The following is a 19,443-nucleotide window of genomic DNA, read 5'->3' as shown; positions in this document are numbered from 1 at the left end:
GGGCACTGGAGTGAAATGAGGAAGGGAAAACCATTCCTGGACAATTCTAGAGTATTTCAGACATTAGGTAGCTCAGGAGAGGAAGGACTGATGCAGTGGGCAGAAGAAAGGGAAACTGTCATTTAAATCCCCTGCAGCACAATGTGGAAAGGTGATGGGAGAGGAGCGTAAGCACGCACATGCACACATGTATGGGTGTATGAGGGCACACGTAGGTGCATAAGCACACACAAACGCACGTGGATGCGTAGGCACTGCACAAGCACACACAAGTGCATGCCTGCACCCCCACCCCCAGGCTCTGCCCCTGCAGCAGCAGCCACCACCTCCCATTTTAGGTCACCTTTTGGTACCTGGGATATGAATCCTGGGGAGCTGCAAGTACCTGGCTTTGGCCACCACTCAGCACACACACAGCCAAGGTGGCCTCACACCACGGCTGTCCCCAGCACCCATCCTGCTGAGCATGGCAAGCTTTTTGTCAGGAGGGATTTTAGGGAAGCAACAAGGTCCACACCAAGTCCTGGGGCCAAGCTGAGCTCCCACAAGCACAGGTTGCTTCATAAAGCTCTACAGACCCATCCCTGTGCACCCCAGGTCTCCATCAGTCCTGACCGGCAGCATAGGGACGTTTTCCTGCCCACGGGAAGCATTTCAGTAGGAGTGCAAGCTGCTAACCAGGCAAGCAAGGCATGCCTTGGGCTGTCCACGCAGTGCCGAGTTCTGCCATGGGCTGGTAACTCCAGGATTAACAAACGCTGAGGAGAGAGGCTGTTTGCGCTAACGACTTGGCTGGTTTCCTCACTTCAATTAGTGTGCAAGAGCTTGCGATGCTCGGAGGGCCTCCCGGAGAGTAAGGGCAGAGCAGACTTGGGAGTTTTAATATTAATAATGCTGAAAGCCAGCCAGAAAAATCCCAAACCTTGAAACCAGACTGGCAGTCATCTTGAATTCTGTGTATTATAGGCACTGGAAGGAGCCACAGCCTGGCTGGTGCTGAGGCCCTGGAGGTCACCCTGCAGCCAGCCCAGTGCCTGGGAAGAAGCCCAAGCCACAGTTGTGCCCTCAACCTGCTGCCCCCCGAGGAAAGGGCACAGGTCTCTTTGGGTGTCCCCTTCATCCCCCACGCTAGGTTCTCCACGCACTTTGGGACTCCGAAACCTCCCCTTTCCCCTAGCATCTAGAGAGACCTTCTTGCTGCTCAGCTGTAGGGAAACTGAGGCTCAGAACAACTGCAGTGCAGCTCTGCCTATACAGGGACTGCTCCGCATCTTCTCCTGCCAGCGCCCTGCTCCAAAACCCTCTCTCAAACGCCCTACTTTCTTCTGCATTCCTGCTAGGATGCACATCAGCCCATATCTGGCATTTCAGCCATGGGCCAGCACCCTCCTGGAACAACCTGCACCAGGATCAGCCCATCAGGAGATGCAGCTGCCCTGGCCTGAGGGAGCTGGGCTGCTCCCTCTCAGCGGAGCAGACGGCTCCTCTCTGCTTAGGGGGAGTCCTGCCTCATTACCATGCATGTGGGGCTGGCCCCATCCCACCGCTTCTCCCCTCCCTGCCCTCGGATTTCAGGACCAGGAAGGCAGGGACACTGCGTCCCTCTGAAGGCAGTGGGCCACGGCACATTCAGTCACGAACAGCCGCGTTGCGCTGCCTAAATTGGAGGCGCAGGTGCTGACAGGCACTGGTGCCTCCATGCCCTGCTCCAACGCTGGGGGCTGAAGGACGCCTTTGGCAGTAGGGGGGCTGCGTGCTCCCACACCTTGGCTTCTCCCTTTCCTTGTGTGCCCAGCAGCAGCACCTGCCCCCAGGAAGGGGAGCTTTGACCATGGGAAGGGGGACTGTGACCCCAGGACCCCCAATAAAGCCTTGCCAAAGGAGGGGACCCCACTTTGGGCTCTCCCGTCCAGCAACACCCCTCAAAGCAGGCTCCTGGCTCCACACTGCAGCCATTCTGCAGGAGGGATGGGATGGGGCTGGGTCAGCACTTTGCTGCAGTGAGAGGGAAAGAGCCTGCTTGGAGTCAGCCAGAACCAAGAGAAGGCTGCGCTGCACCCACGGCAAGTGCTGCTCCCCCCTCTTTGTCTGGGACATCACCTCTCATCAGGAGGATGTGCTGCGATAGGGATCGATGGGCTGCAAAGAAGCTAAGCTGCACAAATGCACTTTATCGACTGATCGAGCCCACCTGCTGGGAAACAACCCCCCCATTTACAGCCCAGAGCAGCAAAGCACTTTGCCGGGTCACCAGCCAGGACAAGGGGGAGGTGGAGGAGGCTGCTGCAAAGCACGAATCCCTGCCGCAGTGCACCAAGTCCGTTTGTCGCTATCATCACCCTGTGGGGAAACTGAGGCAGAGAGCTGGCACTCTCAGGTCATTTCAACCCATCTGGCTTCCTTTGTAGGGCAAAGGAAGAGATGCTACATCCTGGGACCCCTCTCTCCCCTCGAGCCTGGCTCCAGCTGCTCACAATGACGGGGAGATGACAATCGGGGGCTGCCCCCACCCCTGCTGCCCCCAATCCGGTGCCGGCCCCGCAGCAATGCTCGGGGAGCCCTGCGCGGTGGCGACGTGATGTGCAGAGCGTGCGATAGCTGCGCCACGCCTGCCACCTGGTGGCCTGGGGACGCGGTGGCTCCCGCTCCTTGCACATCGCGGTCTCTGGAAGCCGGAGTTTCCCTAACCCGGCTCCCCCTGTCCCGCAAGGCGCGGGGGCGGCAGCAAGACGGGATTCATCCAACCCTGAAAGGCAGCCACATGGAGCTGCCCTCAATGCAGAGATAGACCTTGCACAAGAAGGGAAGGCAGAGCTGCTCTTGCTCCATCCTAAACCTTCCTACTCCCACTCCAACAGTGCTGGACAGTATTTCTCCATGGGGAAAGACTGGGCTTCCCTGGAGAGGCTGAGCAGCCAGAGACATCAGCAAAGGCAGAGCTCAGTCCGCTGCTCATCCTGCCTCTGGGAAGAGGACACAAGTGTGCCACCCAGGGCACAAGCAGAGGCAGAGGAGAAACCCAACAGTAACTGAAAAGCAGCAGAAGGGAACCTCTGGGAGAGGATGTGGCTTGCCCTCACACTCCGTGGCACTGTGCCCACAGAGACCCTGTGCTCAGGCTCACACCCTGCCTTCAGCCCACCACCCACAAAGCCCAGCTGCCATCACTCAGCGGCTCCTGAACACAGCCTGGAAGGTGTGGGACACATTTCTGCTCATCCTCTCCTGCTCCTCTAGCTACCACAGGAAGTGATGCAAGGAGATGCAGCCCTCCACCAGCCAGCATTCACACTGAAACTCTGAGAAAAGACTCAGAACAAGGCACAGCACAGGGGTGAGAGGAAGCAGAGCACTGTGCAGCAGAGACACAACTCCAGCCCTGAAGTCTCATCAAGGAAGAAGCAGAACCAGAGAAAGGACAAGTAGCACTGGCAAGTAGTTCTTCATTCACCCACCGAGAAACAGAAATAGTATCAGTTTTGGATGTATTTCTTTTGGAAATGAGCCAAACTGGCAACTAGAATCAAAGTCTTCAAAAAGTCTATACAAAGATGTATCATACAAAATGTACAGGAAAGTCCTCAAAAAAAAAAAACCAAACCAGACAAGACAATACAACAAAAGCAGAGCGAAGACGGTGTGAAACCACAGCGAATAGGTCCTGCTCTTGCTTGGGAGGGCAGGAGCGGCATCAGGACAATACGCTCTGAACACAAAATACATTACAGTATGTACAGGATCATATAAAGATCAGCATCCCCTTTGGTCTAACCAGGAGCTCTCCAGCATGAAGTTGGGGCAGTTCGGACAATCTGCTCATGGAAGTGTTATATGCCGAGAGGAAAAGAAGTCCAAGGGAATGAAATGGTCAACTCGAAACCATAACCAGAATACAGCCAGGCCACCACGGCTACAAAGTTTAACAGTCAGTTCTGGCTAAGAAATGCTTTGCAGACCAGAGCGCATTACTCCATCTCTGTGAAGCGAGCGAACATGGCTTTCCGCACCGCATCCTTGTATGAATCTGCAGTGGAGACACCATAGGAACTGCCCTTGGCTCCCAACCCAGCTCCTCTCATTCGTACTTGGGCCTGCAAAGGAACAGAAACAGGCTTTGAGCTCTGCATTGAGAAGCCGCACCACCACACAGGACACCACCGAAATACCCCTCATTCCAGGCAGCTGGATCCCCAGGTATCTCACATGCTGACACTAAGAGATCAGACTGCACGCAATATCCCACGCTGGCTGGCTTCACACTGCTCCAGCCTCACTTCAACAACAGCTGTGATGGAACTGCGCGGGATAGTTTGTAACAGCGTAACCCAAACCAGAGACAAACCCAGGAGAGCCAAGAGCGAGCTAGAGGGCAGCCTGCTCTGAGCGGTGCTGGGGTACACAACTCTAGTGCAGGCCTGCTACCACAGGGCCTGATAAGTGGATTTAAAAGCACAGCGCTGCCTGCCCGAGTCCCCCCTCAGCCCCAGCTTTAGTGTCCAATGGGACCAACAAGAGCAGGAGTTAACGTGAAGAGGCAGCTTTGCTTCTTCCACAGGAGATCTTCAGTAGCGAGTGCTACTGCATAAGAAAAAGGCACTAAACCTCAAGGAAGCATCCACTTCTGCTCACCTCAATGGGTGCTGTGATGCCCTGGCACTTTCTTCCCAAGCCGGAGCCTTCCCTCCAGCCCATGGCCTGCAGCATCTTGTTGCCTATGTTACTGTTGTCAAGGCCATCTTTGGTGGGCTGCTCGTAATTACTGCAGGAAGAAGATGAGTTAGCCAAACTGTTCATGGTGCACTGAAGTGACTGGTGAGGAGCTTTTGGATACATACACTGTGCCAGCGTCATAGACCTTCTTGCGCTTTGGCTCCGGAGGCTCTGGGATGCCGTACTTCTCCCTCCTCTCTGCTGCTCTGTCTCTGTATTTCATCTGCATGAGGTAACCAGACTTAGTACTGATTCAAAGATGCTTTTTCATCTTTGAGTTATGGAAGCTAGCTAAATGCCCGCTGTTATAGCAAGCTGCCCACTGCAGCCTGCTAAAACATGGCTTGACCAACACTGCAGAAAAGAAAGCCTGAAACACAAGCCCTTGGAGCACTTCAGAACCTGCTCTGGAGTAGGAAAAGCCAGTTCCAACACCAGCTGGATTAGCTGTGGTTGCCACACAAAGATTTCTGGTCCCAGCCTGGTAGCCCAGAGCTGGAAGGACTCTTCCCTGTTTAAGGAGTAGCTGTGGGACATGGGACACTTAGCTCTCTGTGTAATAGGACTGCTCTGAACCTTGACCCAAGAAGGGGCTGGCTTACAAGGATAATCTCAAGTGACGTGTGGCAGGATAAGGAAAGCTCAGCACAGCATCTGTGCAGGTTTTCCATTAGCTACTCATCTGCTCATCTCAACACTGACCTCTCTCTCACGAAGCTCCAGGGCTTCAAGTTCCTGCTCTGAAAGCTTTGACCTCCTGTAGATATCCATGTTTTGCTGAAACAGAAGACACTGCTGTGAGAACATGAAATACAGGACAGTCCTAATTTAAATAAGCAGCCGACTTCTGAGAGAGCAACAATCCATCTGCAACTTTAAGAGGAATGTTTTTCCCAAGAGCAACATGAGCCATTGCTTTGTTTACACAGTGAATTATAGCAATCAATACCTTGTGCAAGTCGGACAGCTGTTGGTGCCGAATGAGAGCATCTTTGTTTGGGAATTGCCTCCTACATAGCAGACAAGCCATCTTCTTCCAGTCAGTCAGCTTCTCTTCCTCATTCTCCATTCTTTCCAGTAAGTCCTCGTCATTATCACTGTCACCACTGTAGGCAGCCACCAGGCCCCGCTGGAAAGGAGGAACGTGTTAAGTTAAAGGAGTGCAACAGCATCACCACAGCTCAGAGGAGAGTCCAGAAAGAGAACACAGGCCGTAGACGTGTTCACTGCACGAGAATGGCACCACTCTCTCATTACTAAAGATGAAATGCAACTCAAAAGAACCACATGCTACACACTGGCCACAAGACGAAGCTCCCACTAGCCAAGGAGTAATTTGAATAGAGTTTTTAGAAACCTCAAAACCTCAACTGGGCTCAAGGCTAGAAATCACAGCTCCTCTCAGTGTACCTTAAGTCACTCAGTCTACTGTGCTTGCATCAGACCACTGTAACCACCACACTGTTTTACAAGTGATGCCATGGAAATCCAGGTTGGAAAGTAGCATCTGCTACACCTTCTCTGAAGTGTTTTACCAGTAAGCTTTAGGAATAGCTCTGTCAAGTATTTTGTACTCACCTTGAGTGGATTGTCATCGTCCCCGTTTTTCAGCACCTCTGGCAAGATCTGCTGTCTCTCAGAAAGAGCTCCCTGCACAAGACAAGAAAGCCATGAGCACCAAGCTGTCTGCCACACCACCACACACAGTTGTGTGCTACTGCCAGCACCTTCACCTTTTTCTCAAAGAGGGCAAAGCCCGCATCTGCAGCTGCCGATTCTTTCCGCTCCTCCTCCCTAGTGCTCAGCGGCTGGAAGCTATTCTTGAAGTTTTCTTTCTGCTTGTTCAAGCTCTTTGCCCAGCGCTCCATGTCTTTAGCAATCTGAAATGCAGGCAGTGGTTAGCTCCCCTTAACTATCCATCTCCTATAACACAGATTCAATCTTGCATATGGTTTCCAGAACAAATCAACCCACCACCTTTTATTTTTACATCACAGGACACTGGATGTAGTGCAGCTGTTTCTCTGTATACACTGTTCAAAGATACCGCAGCTTGCTTGTTTTACTGTATTAACCCCCTTCTTATCAATCTAATCCTCTTAAGTGACAGCTCCGTTATACTCCCACTGATCCTGGCATGATTCCACATGTTCCTCCTATGCAGAGCTTATTTCTGCACTGAAACCTTGCCAACTCCACCTCTCCTCAGCCCTCTAGAATGCCTGCAAATTGCAGACATGCACCCCACCAAGTAACTTAGGATCTCCTTTGTCACGGAAGAGGAGAACTATTATCCCATTCCACAGAAGACTGTAGCCCAGCTAGGGTTCCATTTTGTCATTTACCTGTTGAGCTGTTTTACTCTTAGGCTTCTCTTTCTTCTCCTTCACTTCTTTGGTGGTGGTTGTGGTAGCCGTTTGTTGGTATGTAACGCCTTCCGCAGCAGGCATGTAGGTCTCCTTTTCACCATCCCAGTAAAGATACTGCTGGGTTAAGGCATTGTAGTAATACTGCCGGGGAAAAAGAGAATCAAACAGTTAAAACACCTCACACCAGCTCAGCATCTGAGGGAGACCCAAGCAAGCCATCCGATTTAGACTACCACATCAAATGGGAAGGTATTTTGCAGAGTTCAAACAAGTTCTGCAGACCCCACAAAGAAATCAAAAGGTATGAAGTGGCCAAAACCTCTGTCCCTAAACACAGGCATTCTGCCCAGCATCACTATGGAGAACCTTTTGCCTCTCCCAAAAGACGACCCACCAGAGTCCAGAGCTGGGTGCTCTTTGCTGGGCACTCCACAATGAAATAGCTCTATTACAGTGTCTGTGACAAGTGCCAATCCTACATGGGCCAAACTGTGAGGAAAATTAAGGAAAATAGAGAGAAACAAAGGGCTACACCACAGGGAAGTCAAGACCTAGCCCTAAGGTCCTGACACTGCCGAGAGCTATCTGCTACACTGTATTTCGTGCAACTCAAAGTTGCTTGCACTCATATGATGAGACGGGAAACTAACAGACCTTAACAGTTAAGACAGGTGGGAAGAGCTTGTGTTTACCTGGGAATTAGGATCATAGTAGAGCCCTGTTACAGGATCATAATAATAGCCTGAAGATTCATCGTATTGGTAGGTGGAAGTGTCAGGGACAGCTGTAAAAAAATTAAAGTGTGGTCGTTCCAGTCGAATTAAGACAGGCATCGTTCTACATGTCAGGTAAAATTCCATCATTATTAGCAGCCGTGACAGCAGACGTGCCTGTAAAGGGCTCTTCATCACCCATGCAGAATGCACTCTCCAGGAACACCTTCACCACTCACATACGGTGATAGAGCACTCCGTCACAGCCAAGTCTCTTTATACAGTGACAGATACCTGTTCCCAAGAGTAACTCCCCACCACTTACCATACTTGGTTCCAGGGACTACGCCAGTCGGAGGAGCTGTCTGTGCCTGAGTGTTAGTGGTAGATGTTGTTGATTGCGTCTGAAAAAAAACCCCAAATCACGAACCTCAATTAGAAAATCTGTCACCAAGGTGCAAGAAATCCAGGACAGTGAGCCAAAGCACACACCAACGTAGAACTAGCTCCTCTTCACGAACTCAATTAACACACTATCACTGACAAGGAATGGCTGATGACTTATGAATACACGTGCTGTGAATAACCCATGGACACTCAGAAGCTTTGCTGTACCACCCACTTCAAAAAGCAAAGGCCACAGCTAAGCCCAATATCCCACGTAACACTGGCATTGAAAGCAAGGAGTAATTAGTGCAGCAATTACCGTAGAGTCAGGTGAGTTTGTCTGTTGATTATATAACTGAGGACTCTGGGACACAACTGCAGCTGTGGTGGTAGTGACTGGAGCTCCTGCCAATAGAAAGCAATAACACATAAGCCAACTAATCTGTAAAACAGTACTTCATCACAGAGCTAAAATTACTTTGTTTACAGCTTCAGCTCCTAAATCCAGCTCCAGCAGCCAAACAAGGCAATAGATGTTCAAAAGGAGACAGATACACAGTGGTTATTTTCTACCCAGACAAGGAATAGTTTCCTTTTCAGGAGGAAATATTCTGCTCCCAAGGCAGAATATCCTGGCCTCTGACAGCTGCTAGCAATAAAGATTTATCTAGAGCTGCTTACACAGTTCTCCTGAGTTCAAGGCTTTGTCAACAGTCTGAAACAGAGGCTGCTCTCTCATCTTGCAAGACTAGAGGCCCCTCTTGAATGGATGTGATACATTACAATGCCTCTAATAACACATACTCATTCAAACATCCTGAGGGCAAAATGAGCCAAGTCTCTCCCTTTATCCAGTAAACTAACATAGAGGCTAAGGTAGAAAAACCCACTATTGCAGAATTATCATTACAAGTAATAACGTCCCTCAGATGTCGGAAGTACTACCTGATATGGTAGCTGTGTCTGTGTCCAGCACTCCTCCTTGATTTTGGTAGTACTGCTGATAATCCTGGGAGTACTGTGAAGGGAAATGAATGACAATGCAAGATGAATAATGTCCAAACTATAATCACCTACTCATTAGAGCACAACTGCCGCTACTAACCTGAGCATATTGTGTGTAGCCATCCTGTCCCGACTGGAGGTAGCTGTAGTCAAGGCTGCTGCCTTCTCCAGTCTGCGGCTGAAATTCAAGCAGGTAATTTTTGTAAGGGATAGATATGTTACTGCATTTAAGAATTTCAATACTGCTTAGGCTCCAGCGCAACTGATAGAGCAGATCCATCATGGCAGCTTTGGTCAGTTCAACCACGTAAGAGGGCAGCAGTGAAATCATATGCACTACATTTTCACTTCAGGAATGCAGGACTACGAGCAAGAGCCTCCAAATCGTACCTGAGTGGATGACCACTGGGCTGCAGCAATAGCTGTACTTGCCACTGAGAAGGCGCTGACTCTGTTACCGTCTGGGAGAAGCAAGTCTCTGTAATCATAGAAATTACACTTCTGAGTAAATATTGCTTATTTCTCAAGTGTTTCCCTATGCAAGAGGGAAGAAACCGTCCTTACGCATGGATTTCTTGGCACTTGTAAAGCATTCTGATAGTAATAAACGAGCCAAAGCACTGCTTGGCAAGCAAAGGAACTTTAGGTTCTTTGTTGTACAGTCAATACCAAGTCACCAGGTCTCCAAGGAAACAACCCTGCTGTGTATGCAAGCACTTACGATGTTATCTTTAGAGCACTGGAAACAGATAGCAGAAACACTGCTTTCACTCTCCTCACACACAGTGAAGAGTGGGATGCATGCAATACAAGACAAGGGATGCAAAGCTTCAGAGTGACAGTAGTCTTAATAAAAGCCTGTGTGACAACAAAAAATCTCAAATACAAATGAGTTAGGAATAAAAAAAAATAAAACTGCTCTCGCAACTCACTTTCTGGCACTCTTTGCAAAGTCAACACCAATTGTTTTGCCATCAATTTTTAATGGTGGTTGAAGACTTTGTAAAATCTGCAGCAGTTGAGATGCATCCTACAATAAGAAATACTCATTACAAAAGGCAGGTTACTGAGGAGGATCCACAAGTTCCCAAAGCTCCATCTTTTCACATGCAGCCACTGAAAGCAGCTACAGCTGTAGAACCTCCATCTCCTCATACTATACACACATAGAAGAGCCCAATGGGACTGATCATGCCCCACGCGCAAACAGTGCAGGTTTCCCTGAGTCACTAAATACTGAACATGTTCTAAAATCTAAGCTTTATAAAGTAAATGTTTGTCCAAATTACTCCAAGAGGGAGGACAGCAGAGATTGAGATCGTGCACCCATTTTCATCCAAAAACTGTTCTGCTCGACCTAAAGCAGGTCCAAACAGATCATGCTGCTGATCAAGTGTGGTTTATAGCATCATTTAGGTTGGAAAAAACTTTTAAGATCATTGAATCCAACCATAAACTTAACACTGCCAAGTCTACCACTAAACAATGCCCCCAAGTGGCATACCTACACATTTTAAATACCTCCAGTAACACAGTTCAGGGACCCCATGCCAGTATATATATTAACCTCCCTCATAGTTAAAATGTTTTCCTTCTACCTCACTGCCATCTCCCAAGTTTCAATTTATGGTTATTGCCTCCTGTCCTACCCCTGTGTACCCTCAAGAATTCATCTCTGCTATCCCTCTACCCTCCCAATGGATGCTGAATGAAGATCTCCCCTCTCGAGCTGGAAGCAGCCCAAATCCATGCACCTTCTCTCACATTATATACCCCCAATCTTAATCTTTGTAAATTAAATACAATCCCAGATCACTATTTTTGTGATCTAGCACAAAATGAGCCTTCAATCCAGAAGGGCACTCTGCTACAAAAACAGCCTTCCAATGTGCTCAACATCCCACCACCTTCTTTCCAAACTGCAGCCAATGATGAAGGGCTCAGACACACTGAATGTCAATGAACCCTTGGTGAACTTGGGCAGTTCTTCAGGACAGCTCAAAGGTTCGAAATGCTTCATCTACAGAAGCATGTTAACAAGCTGTTTCTCTCCAACGCATCAGTAAGGCGCTCACCATGGCAGAAGACAGCTGCACAAACGCAAAGCCTCTATTCTGCTGAGTCTGCTTGTCTTTGATAAGACGAATGTTATTGACTGCCAGAGATGCATACGGAGACAAGGCAGTCATGATGGATTCCACTACAGTGTGAGGAGCAATGTTTCGGAGAATGATGGCTGAGGAGAAAACAAAGAATGAGATTAGCTGTGTATGTAATAGCTTTCCAAAGTACTTCAAGTTCTTCAGAGGGCAGTGTGAGATACAGGAAAGATTTTAGTATCTGTGTTTATATTTCACAATCTACAAAAAGGCAAAGATAACTTACTATCACAGTAATAATCCACCGACTGAACGGCCTCTGCTGCTCCAGGTGGCACCTCCTGTTCCGAATCTTCATAGAAGAAGTAAAATATTTTAGTCACAACATGGCTCGCTCGGTCAAACCCCATTTTGCATGCCAGCCTAGGACCCACAGTGAACTTTGTTTCCTACACTCTCCCACAAAATCAAGTGCAGCCAAAGAGATCAATGTAACATACCGAATTTATCTGCTCCACAGCGGAAGCATTTTAGCCTCCTCCTGAAGTTGTAAAGGCAGCACTGTAAAGAAAAGAAAGGCCTAGTAAAAACTTGGGTCCTTAGTAACCACTCTGGCATTTGCTGTCCAAGAGTGAAAACAAAGACTTTCATACAAAGTACCACAACAAAGCTAAACACACCAGAATAATGGAGAAGAGCAAAAGCCACCTGTGTAGGCATCGCAACTGCTTTTCAGAACATCCCAGCTACCTTCTTCCTAGTTCTCCTGAATTATTCAGTTCTTTTTAACTGTGCAGGCTACAATCTACAATCCCAGGCACTTTACTTTAAAAAGCACCATGTTAAAATGAAACAGAGGCTTGGAAACGAGTTACCATTGTGGGGAAAAAGTGTAGTCATAGCCTGACAAACAGCCCAGTCTTCATCTTACCAAATCACCTTCGCTTTGGAGGAAGATCAACAGGAGCATACAGCTCAATAACTTCATGTTCTGGTGCAGCTCACTGCCCAATCTCTGTCTTCTGGGGCAATATCTCTACCACTCTGTCTACTTTGTCTCCAGAGCTACAAAACCTCTTCGTTCCTGCATTTTCCTATTCCAATGATGTCATACAGACCAACAGTTGGAGTGGGTGTGAATGATTTATCACTTCGTTCAAAACTCTGAGCTGGTAAAGAGTGCTAAAGCAAATACAAACTCCCTCTGATAAAAACACTCATTATACCTTGTTGCAGAGCCAGTCTTCAAATTTAGGCCTGGGGTTGCTGTAGTGCATTGCAATCTGCTTCCCTTGAATCACCAGCTTTTTCTGCAAAAAAAGTGGTTTCAATTATTCCTGTATCGAGGCACACATGTTCATTTTCCCATGGCAGAGCACCCTTCGGAGGAATCAGTGCTCCTGAATTAAATGGACAACATGTGGGGAGGACGTGGAGGACAACCACCGCCACCTACACCCTGCCCATCCAATCCTGCAGAGAGGAGGACGAGGGCAGTAAAAGAATGGGATGTGGAGCAAAGATAAACGGAATCAGGGAATGTTGAAAAAGCTGCCAAACACTAAACGCTGACATGGAACCAGGAAGTGTCTCGAAGGAGACAAAAAAGTCCTAACCTGCTGCATTCAGGATTAACACAGTTTTACAAGTCTCTTTGCCCCCACATTACTATTCACTTCTGGTAGCACTGAGCTGCTTTTTAAACATGTCCTTAGGTGACTGCTTCACTTCTTCCCCTACTCCAAATACCCCAGACCTTTAACAATCACATTTGGGATAACTTTTCCAAGCATTTTCTTCACAAGTGTCCCTTTGAAAATACAGTAATTTCTCCCAAAGGGACCCTGCTCAGACTTCTTGGAGGCTGGATTACAAGTGCCATCAACTGAAATGCAACTCATTTTGTGAGTGGTTTCCTTTGACTAATACATCAGTTCAATTGGAAGCCTGCACGAGAGGTTCATGTTCTTCATTCAGGCAGGAGCTCTCCAAAATGAGTAACTTAGACTGCAAGTGAAGCTTCTCCAGAGGTAGGAAAAGTTCATAATGCTTTCAGCACGTCCTCCCACTCTGACTTTAGAGGAGTTAGAAATTTACACCTATTTAAGAAGCCTTGACTCTCAGCCTCACACTTCGCCAAGCGTGGGTTTGCAGAATGCCCTTTCATGGCCATCAACCTATTTTAATCAAACAGGTGGAAGTGCGCCTGGGAAAGTGCGTATTAAGAGGCCAAACCCCAGGCATTTTAACAGAAGAACTACTTTTATAGCAGATTGGCTTTCTGCAGAGGTACCACAGAAGTGCCAGGACCAGTGGCTTTTCTGGTAACAGGGTCTGACACAGATCTAGCATGTAGCATGAACAAGGTTCTCACATTCTGCACAACTAAACAGGGCAAAGCCATTTCTCCTACCGGCAGGAGGGAGGGTTGGAGGGCCCAGCACCCACTGGATATGCACACATAGAAACAAAGCTGCTGGCACAGTTGCAATACATGATTCTTTTCATCTAACAGTCAGCAACCGGGCTGCTGGGGAGATTCTATGGTTTCCCTGCTACTAGGGTGGCTGGTTACTGGAGTGAATTTGAATATGTTTCAATAAATTATGCATCAGTACAGCTTTGTATATATTAAAACGATTTCATTTCTTCATGAAAATGCGCTCAGTATTAATTTATTGATATAAATCTTCCTACTGCATCTGCAACCCTACTGAGCAGCACATCACGAAAACAACTGCTCTCTGGTTGGGAAAATCACTTATGGTACTCGTGAAACTCTATTCCAGCACGAGGCACCCAACAACATCCATCTGCTGGAACCAGAACTATCGGCCTACAAATCCATTACAGTGCCATTTCCTTAGCATAAATTGAACAGAGCAGAACACCGTTCCTCGTGTTGCCCATCATCAGATACTCACTTAAAATTCTCAGCTGCAAAATAAGTGCCTTAATGCACTTTGCTCACTTCAACAGTATTTTTAAGTTCTGTCGTTAAAACAGATGAGCAATATTCAAAAAGGAGCAAAAGTCAGTGAAACTTGTTTGCAGCACAAATATCTCTGGAAAAGAAACTGAAGGACTCTCACCGTGTTTTGGCTCCTCATCAAATCATACTCAAAAAAAAAAAGCCAAAATACACAGTGCAATATATATGACTACCAAACTCAGCTGAAATACACGTGCTTTTCCTTTGGAAGAGCCAGTTCTCCCTCTTTAACCGGGGGAACACACTACTGCCATGAACTGGCACTTCTCTTTCAGGATTAAAACCAACGGAACACAGACATTTGGTGTTTTCTCTGGCCACAGAGAAGGAAACATCAAGTGGAAATAAGATTTTTTTTTTTTTAAGGACTAGTTGCTAAACATTCATAAGAGAAACCGAAACCAACCAATTTTAAACAATGGCACATTTCACCACAGAGTGCTCAAACCAGCTGATTTTCCTTTCCTAATATTACTTGGTATTTTGTCCTGCTGTTGCAAGTTTTAATATATACAAAGCTTTTATTCTTTGAAATCAGTGTTACGGAACAAACCACTCCTTCCACCTTTTTTTTTTCCTTTTTTTTTTTTTTTAAACTGTACAGACTTGTTCCATTTTCAGGAATATCTAGACTTGGTGAGTGAAGCAACCTGATTGGCTTCCATCCAGCTGGTAGCATCTTGAAAGTGATAAAACTCCACGAAGGCGAAACCACGGCTTACACCTAGAGACAGCATTCAGATATAGACGGGATACTTGTGTTAGTCAGTTCCTTTAAAACAGGCGAATCTCTCTCCAACTGCTTCATTACTTCATGACAAAGCAGCTTTACAAATGCGACGTCAACTGCTGGGATCTGCTCGATATTTTGCCATGGCAAGGAACCAAGCTCCCTTAACTGGCTACATTTCACTCCATTTGAATCCACGTTTAAAGGTAACCATGCAACAGACTACATACTATTAAACAGGTTTATACTACTATTACTTACCAATACCTGTTAACAAAAACCCCTGTAGACAGACTTCTTTTAACATCTTGACCAGCTATCTAACAGTCTTCCAAAAAGCCACATTCCTTAGCCATGGCAAACCTTTTATTTTTTTTTATTGCACGTGCTTGCAGTTTGGGGACAATTCTGGATACTCTTTTGGGCTGGGGAAGAGGAAGGCGATGTCAAAGACTGGATTAAGAGCTCTCACCTGTCTTTCTCTTCATCAGCCTCACGTCTGCAGGCTGAGGGCCTTCAAAGGACTCAATAAGCTCCCGGATCTGTGCAAGATATTAATCAGACAGTTAAGTTTTCATGTCTTGGCAGGCAGCTATGACAGTCACAGAGGCAACCTACCTTACAGGCCCTGCAAGAGGCACACAAAACCAAAACATTCTCAACATTATCTCTGAGAAAAGAAAGTATTTTGGAAGAACCTCGCAGGAGACCAATGAGCACCACAGAATCCACACAGATCTTTGCTACACTGAAACAACTCTAGTCTTCACTTAGACAACGGAACTCTCCAGAATCTTTATCACTACAATCTTGTGTTGCATGGTTATTTGTGTGGGATTTGGCAAACATTGTACTCGCTCTGAAGTATTTTTGAAGAACACTGCTAGCATCCTTCTCCTTGCACATCTAAATATCCCAGCTCCTAGCAAAGAAAAGCAAGAACACTATACTGCAGGTACCATGACGTACGCATTCTTAAGCCTCTTGTTACAGCTCTCAGAATCCTCTAACGGTTCCCCTCCTGTTTTTCAGAGGATAAAATAGGTTTATGAAAAACCTATCTTCAAAGAACAAGCAGAAGAGATGGCGGTTCTTCAGCCATAACAAAGCTGGTTTTAGTTGTGGCACAGGCTACATAACCTACTGCAGATACACATATTGGAAGAAGAAACGTTAATGAGTTTTTTCATGTCAGAACAGAAGATAAAAGGAGGTTTTTAGCAGCTCTTCCAGAACTCAAACTACATTACATACAACAGGGCTGCTGAGCAGACTCAAAACTTATCTAAAGCTGCCTGTTTACACGCTGACTGGCACTGATCTCTTCAGTACACATAGCTTTATTCCACAAAAAAAAGTGGAAAAAGATGAAAGATGCTGAAAAGACAATCAGAAGTCATGTTAACTTAAGACGACAACTTATAGTTCCAAGATGCATCATCCACATTCCAAAAATGAGTCCAGAACTAAAGTTTCACATAAATCATCCTAGAGTTATCAGCTATAGAGCTACAGTAACGCCTCAGAAACAAGAACCGTTCTGAAACGCTGTGTGACTGGGTTGTCTCATTCAGATGCAGGAGCCTCCACTTTGTCAAGCTCTTATGAAAACATCAGACCGGCACACAATGGTTAAAAGAATGCTCAATATTCGGAAGGTACTGACTAATCAAGAAAAACAAAGCAAAAAAAGCCCTTCATTTCAGAAACGGTGCAAAAGTATTCTTTGTTAGCAACTGCAGCACAAAGATCTGAGGCAGAGGTGGAGCCTGCCTGAAAACAAACTGGAATAGCTCAGCTTTTGCAGAGTTCTCACCCCCCTCTCAAGTAACAGCTGCAGGCTTGTACTGCAGCCATCAAAATAATTCAGCATGGAAGAAAAAAAAAAAAAGTGAGAAATGAAAGCCAAAACGATCACCTTGAGAATCCTTCTATGAAAAAAAGTCAGATAACCACGTAGCAAGCTCATTTGCACTCGCTCCGTCAGCTCCTCGGCAGCCATTTTATGGTTCCCACAGCTGTACCCACACAAAGCGGCTCTGTGCAGGGCTGTACTCAGCTGGAGAGCTCGGGGGTGTAACCCCACCAGTCAGAGCTTCTGGCCTCCATAAAGAACCGGAAAAATTCAATTAAATACCCCCTCTCTGTCTCCATTTCCCCCCCCCCTCTCCTAAGGGTGGCAGGAGGAGAAGAAAAAAAATCTGCCTCTTCCCTCCTAAATGGAAAAGCAGAGAAAAGCAGGTAGTTTACAATCTACCCCGTGGGAAAACACCCAAACATTCACAAAGAAGACTATTCACAGATTGTTCTGCTTGGAAGAAACTGGTTAACATTCAACTGACCTCTGTTACTTAACAGTGACAGTTTAAATCCTTTTAGAATTCAAAATGGCAGTCCAAGCAACACACCATGGGGCCACCATGATGCAGCTTTGCACAAAATGGCAGCAGCCACTACGACACAAACCTGCCGAGAGAGCCGTACATTTCCTTGGGTGCAAGAAAACAAAGCCTCCTCCCGGCTACTTACATCGTTCTCTGTAACCGTGATAGGAAGGCCACGTAACATGATGGTTTTGCTTTCTTTCTCATCGTTAATGTCGTTCCTGTAGTCGTGCTCTCCGTAGTCGCCATCGGAATGGTAGCCATCTTCTGATTTGTCACTGTTCCTGCGCTCCCGCTCCCTCTGAGAAGCCAGTGCCCAGAATTAACCCCCGCAGTTTCTAACAGCTTGCCCCCATATTGCCATAAAAACAGAGCATAACGGGAAAAGAAAAAAAAAAACCCAACCCAAAAAAAGCCAACGCCCCCACATCAGCATCTTGCCCAGATTTGATCCTGACAGCCTCAAGCATCTCAAAGCCCCGGTACGCCAAAGCGAGAACCGAGTTTCTTACGCGGAGACGGGGCTCCTCAGTCCCAGGAGGGCTCGCCCCGCGACCCCGGGCTGCGGCCAGGCCACCAGCGCCCACCCGAGCCCCTTACCTCCCCCAAGAGCGGCCAGTTGCGGCCATCGCTCCCTCCGACTCACCTCAGGGCTATCGTAGTCGCGGCTATCGTAGTCTCTGTCATAGTCGCGGCTATCGTAGTCACGGCTATCGCGACTATCGTAGTCTCGGCAATCCCGGCTGTCGTAGTCTCGGCAATCGTAGTCTCGGCTGTCTCGGCTGTCGTAGTCACGGCAATCCCGGCTGTCGTAGTCCCTGCAGTCCCTGCTGTCGCGGCTGTCGTAGTCCCTGCAGTCTCGGCTATCGCGGCTGTCGTAGTCCCTGCAGTCTCGGCTGTCGTAGTCACGGCTATCGTAGTCCCTGCAGTCTCGGCTGTCGCGGCTATCGTAGTCGCGGCTGTCGTAGTCGCGGTAGTCATCGTAGCGGTCCCCGCGGCGCTCTTCGCTGGATCTCTTGTAGTCCGAGTCCCTGCGCCGGCTGCGGGGCTCCCGCTCCTCACGGTCCTCTCTTTCCACGATGGAACCGTAGCGCCCGCTCCGCTCCGTCCTGCTCACGCTGCAGGGGGACAAGCGGCAAGGCTCAGGACGAGAAGAGACACCCCCCTCCATCGCCCTCCCCCCCATGGCCCCCTCCCCTTTTCCCTTCTTTCTTCCTCCCTCCCTTCTGGCCGTCCCCTCGCCCTCCCGCCCTCTCTCACCGCTTGTCCGAGCCCATGACGCCGTCCGCGATCCGCAAGCAGCGAGCGCAGCACTAGAACCGCCACCACGGGCCGCCGAGCACAACCGCGCAGCCCCCTCACTCCCTCTCCACAAAATGGCGCCGAGGTGACTGGACGTCTTCTACCCAGCAGCCCCCACGCCCGCCGCCTGGAAGCTTCCAGGCGTTGCGCATGCGCAAAGGGCTGTGCCACCCGAGAAGCACGCCAGGAGTTGTAGTGCGGCGCCGTTGAAAACCGCCTCTCCGCCGCAAGGCACGCCGGGAGTTGTAGTGTGGCGCGCGTGGGGAGGTAGGCCCTGTCGCAAGGCACGCCGGGAGTGGTAGTGCGGCAAGTGGGAGAATCCTCTTGTTCCCCAGGCTCAATCTCATCCACCACCTCCCGTTCTCCCTCACGGTCTCCACTCCCCTTGTTCTCACCCCTCTGCCCTCAGTCCTTGCTTGACCCTTTGGGGAGGCAGTAGGTGGAAAGCAGTGTGGGAGCTTTTGGTCTCCTCCTGCCACTTCTTGCTGCTTGCTCATCTTGCCCTCCTCAGCACGGGCTCCTCCGTGGCCTGCAGCCCCTTCTGGGGAGATGGTGCCTCAGGAAAACTACATCAGTTTTTCTGCTTCCAAGAGAGGACACGGGGCTGTCCCTTCACAGGTGTTGCCTCAGGGTGACATGGCCAAGCCTAGGAGCTACAAAGCCACCAATGCTCTGGCTATATCAGCATCCACGTCCCCTCCAGGAAGGGCAGCTCTGTCTTCTGCGCATGCCGCACATCCCCACCGGTTGCC

The 19,443-nt window shown here is 48.4% G+C and overlaps 1 protein-coding gene across 1 annotated transcript; it reads right to left on the bottom strand.

The window, feature by feature from the left end:
• Window positions 1–3,468: 3,468 nt before the first annotated feature.
• On the bottom strand, window positions 3,469–18,809 carry RBM5 (RNA binding motif protein 5). The gene is made up of 24 exons (XM_054076219.1): window positions 18,650–18,809; window positions 18,036–18,507; window positions 17,535–17,690; window positions 15,478–15,547; window positions 14,926–14,999; window positions 12,510–12,593; window positions 11,784–11,844; window positions 11,570–11,635; window positions 11,260–11,420; window positions 10,117–10,214; window positions 9,575–9,662; window positions 9,285–9,362; window positions 9,125–9,197; window positions 8,499–8,584; window positions 8,118–8,196; window positions 7,772–7,863; window positions 7,056–7,220; window positions 6,444–6,590; window positions 6,289–6,360; window positions 5,660–5,839; window positions 5,413–5,487; window positions 4,836–4,933; window positions 4,630–4,759; window positions 3,469–4,091 (listed from the first exon to the last, which is right to left on the bottom strand). The coding sequence occupies exons 1-24, from the start codon at window positions 18,664–18,666 to the stop codon at window positions 3,966–3,968; spliced, it is 2,748 nt and encodes a 915-aa protein (XP_053932194.1). The 5' UTR covers window positions 18,667–18,809; the 3' UTR covers window positions 3,469–3,965.
• Between the last annotated feature and the right edge of the window lie 634 nt (window positions 18,810–19,443).

The sequence above is a fragment of the Cuculus canorus genome, chromosome 11 (assembly GCF_017976375.1).
Source record: "Cuculus canorus isolate bCucCan1 chromosome 11, bCucCan1.pri, whole genome shotgun sequence".
Classification (NCBI taxonomy): Eukaryota; Metazoa; Chordata; class Aves; order Cuculiformes; family Cuculidae; genus Cuculus; species Cuculus canorus.
The sequence above is the reverse complement of the archived record's forward strand: the minus strand, read 5'-3'. Positions and strand labels throughout refer to the sequence as shown.

Bases quoted from the DNA above. Each gene is read 5' to 3' on its own strand.
- RBM5 (XM_054076219.1), bottom strand. The intron at 11,636-11,783 runs GTATGTTACATT...TCTTCTATGAAG, and splicing joins CTGTGGAGCAGATAAATTCG to ATTCGGAACAGGAGGTGCCA. The intron at 9,663-10,116 runs GTGAGTTGCGAG...CTATGATTACAG, and splicing joins TTTGCAAAGAGTGCCAGAAA to AGACTTGCTTCTCCCAGACG.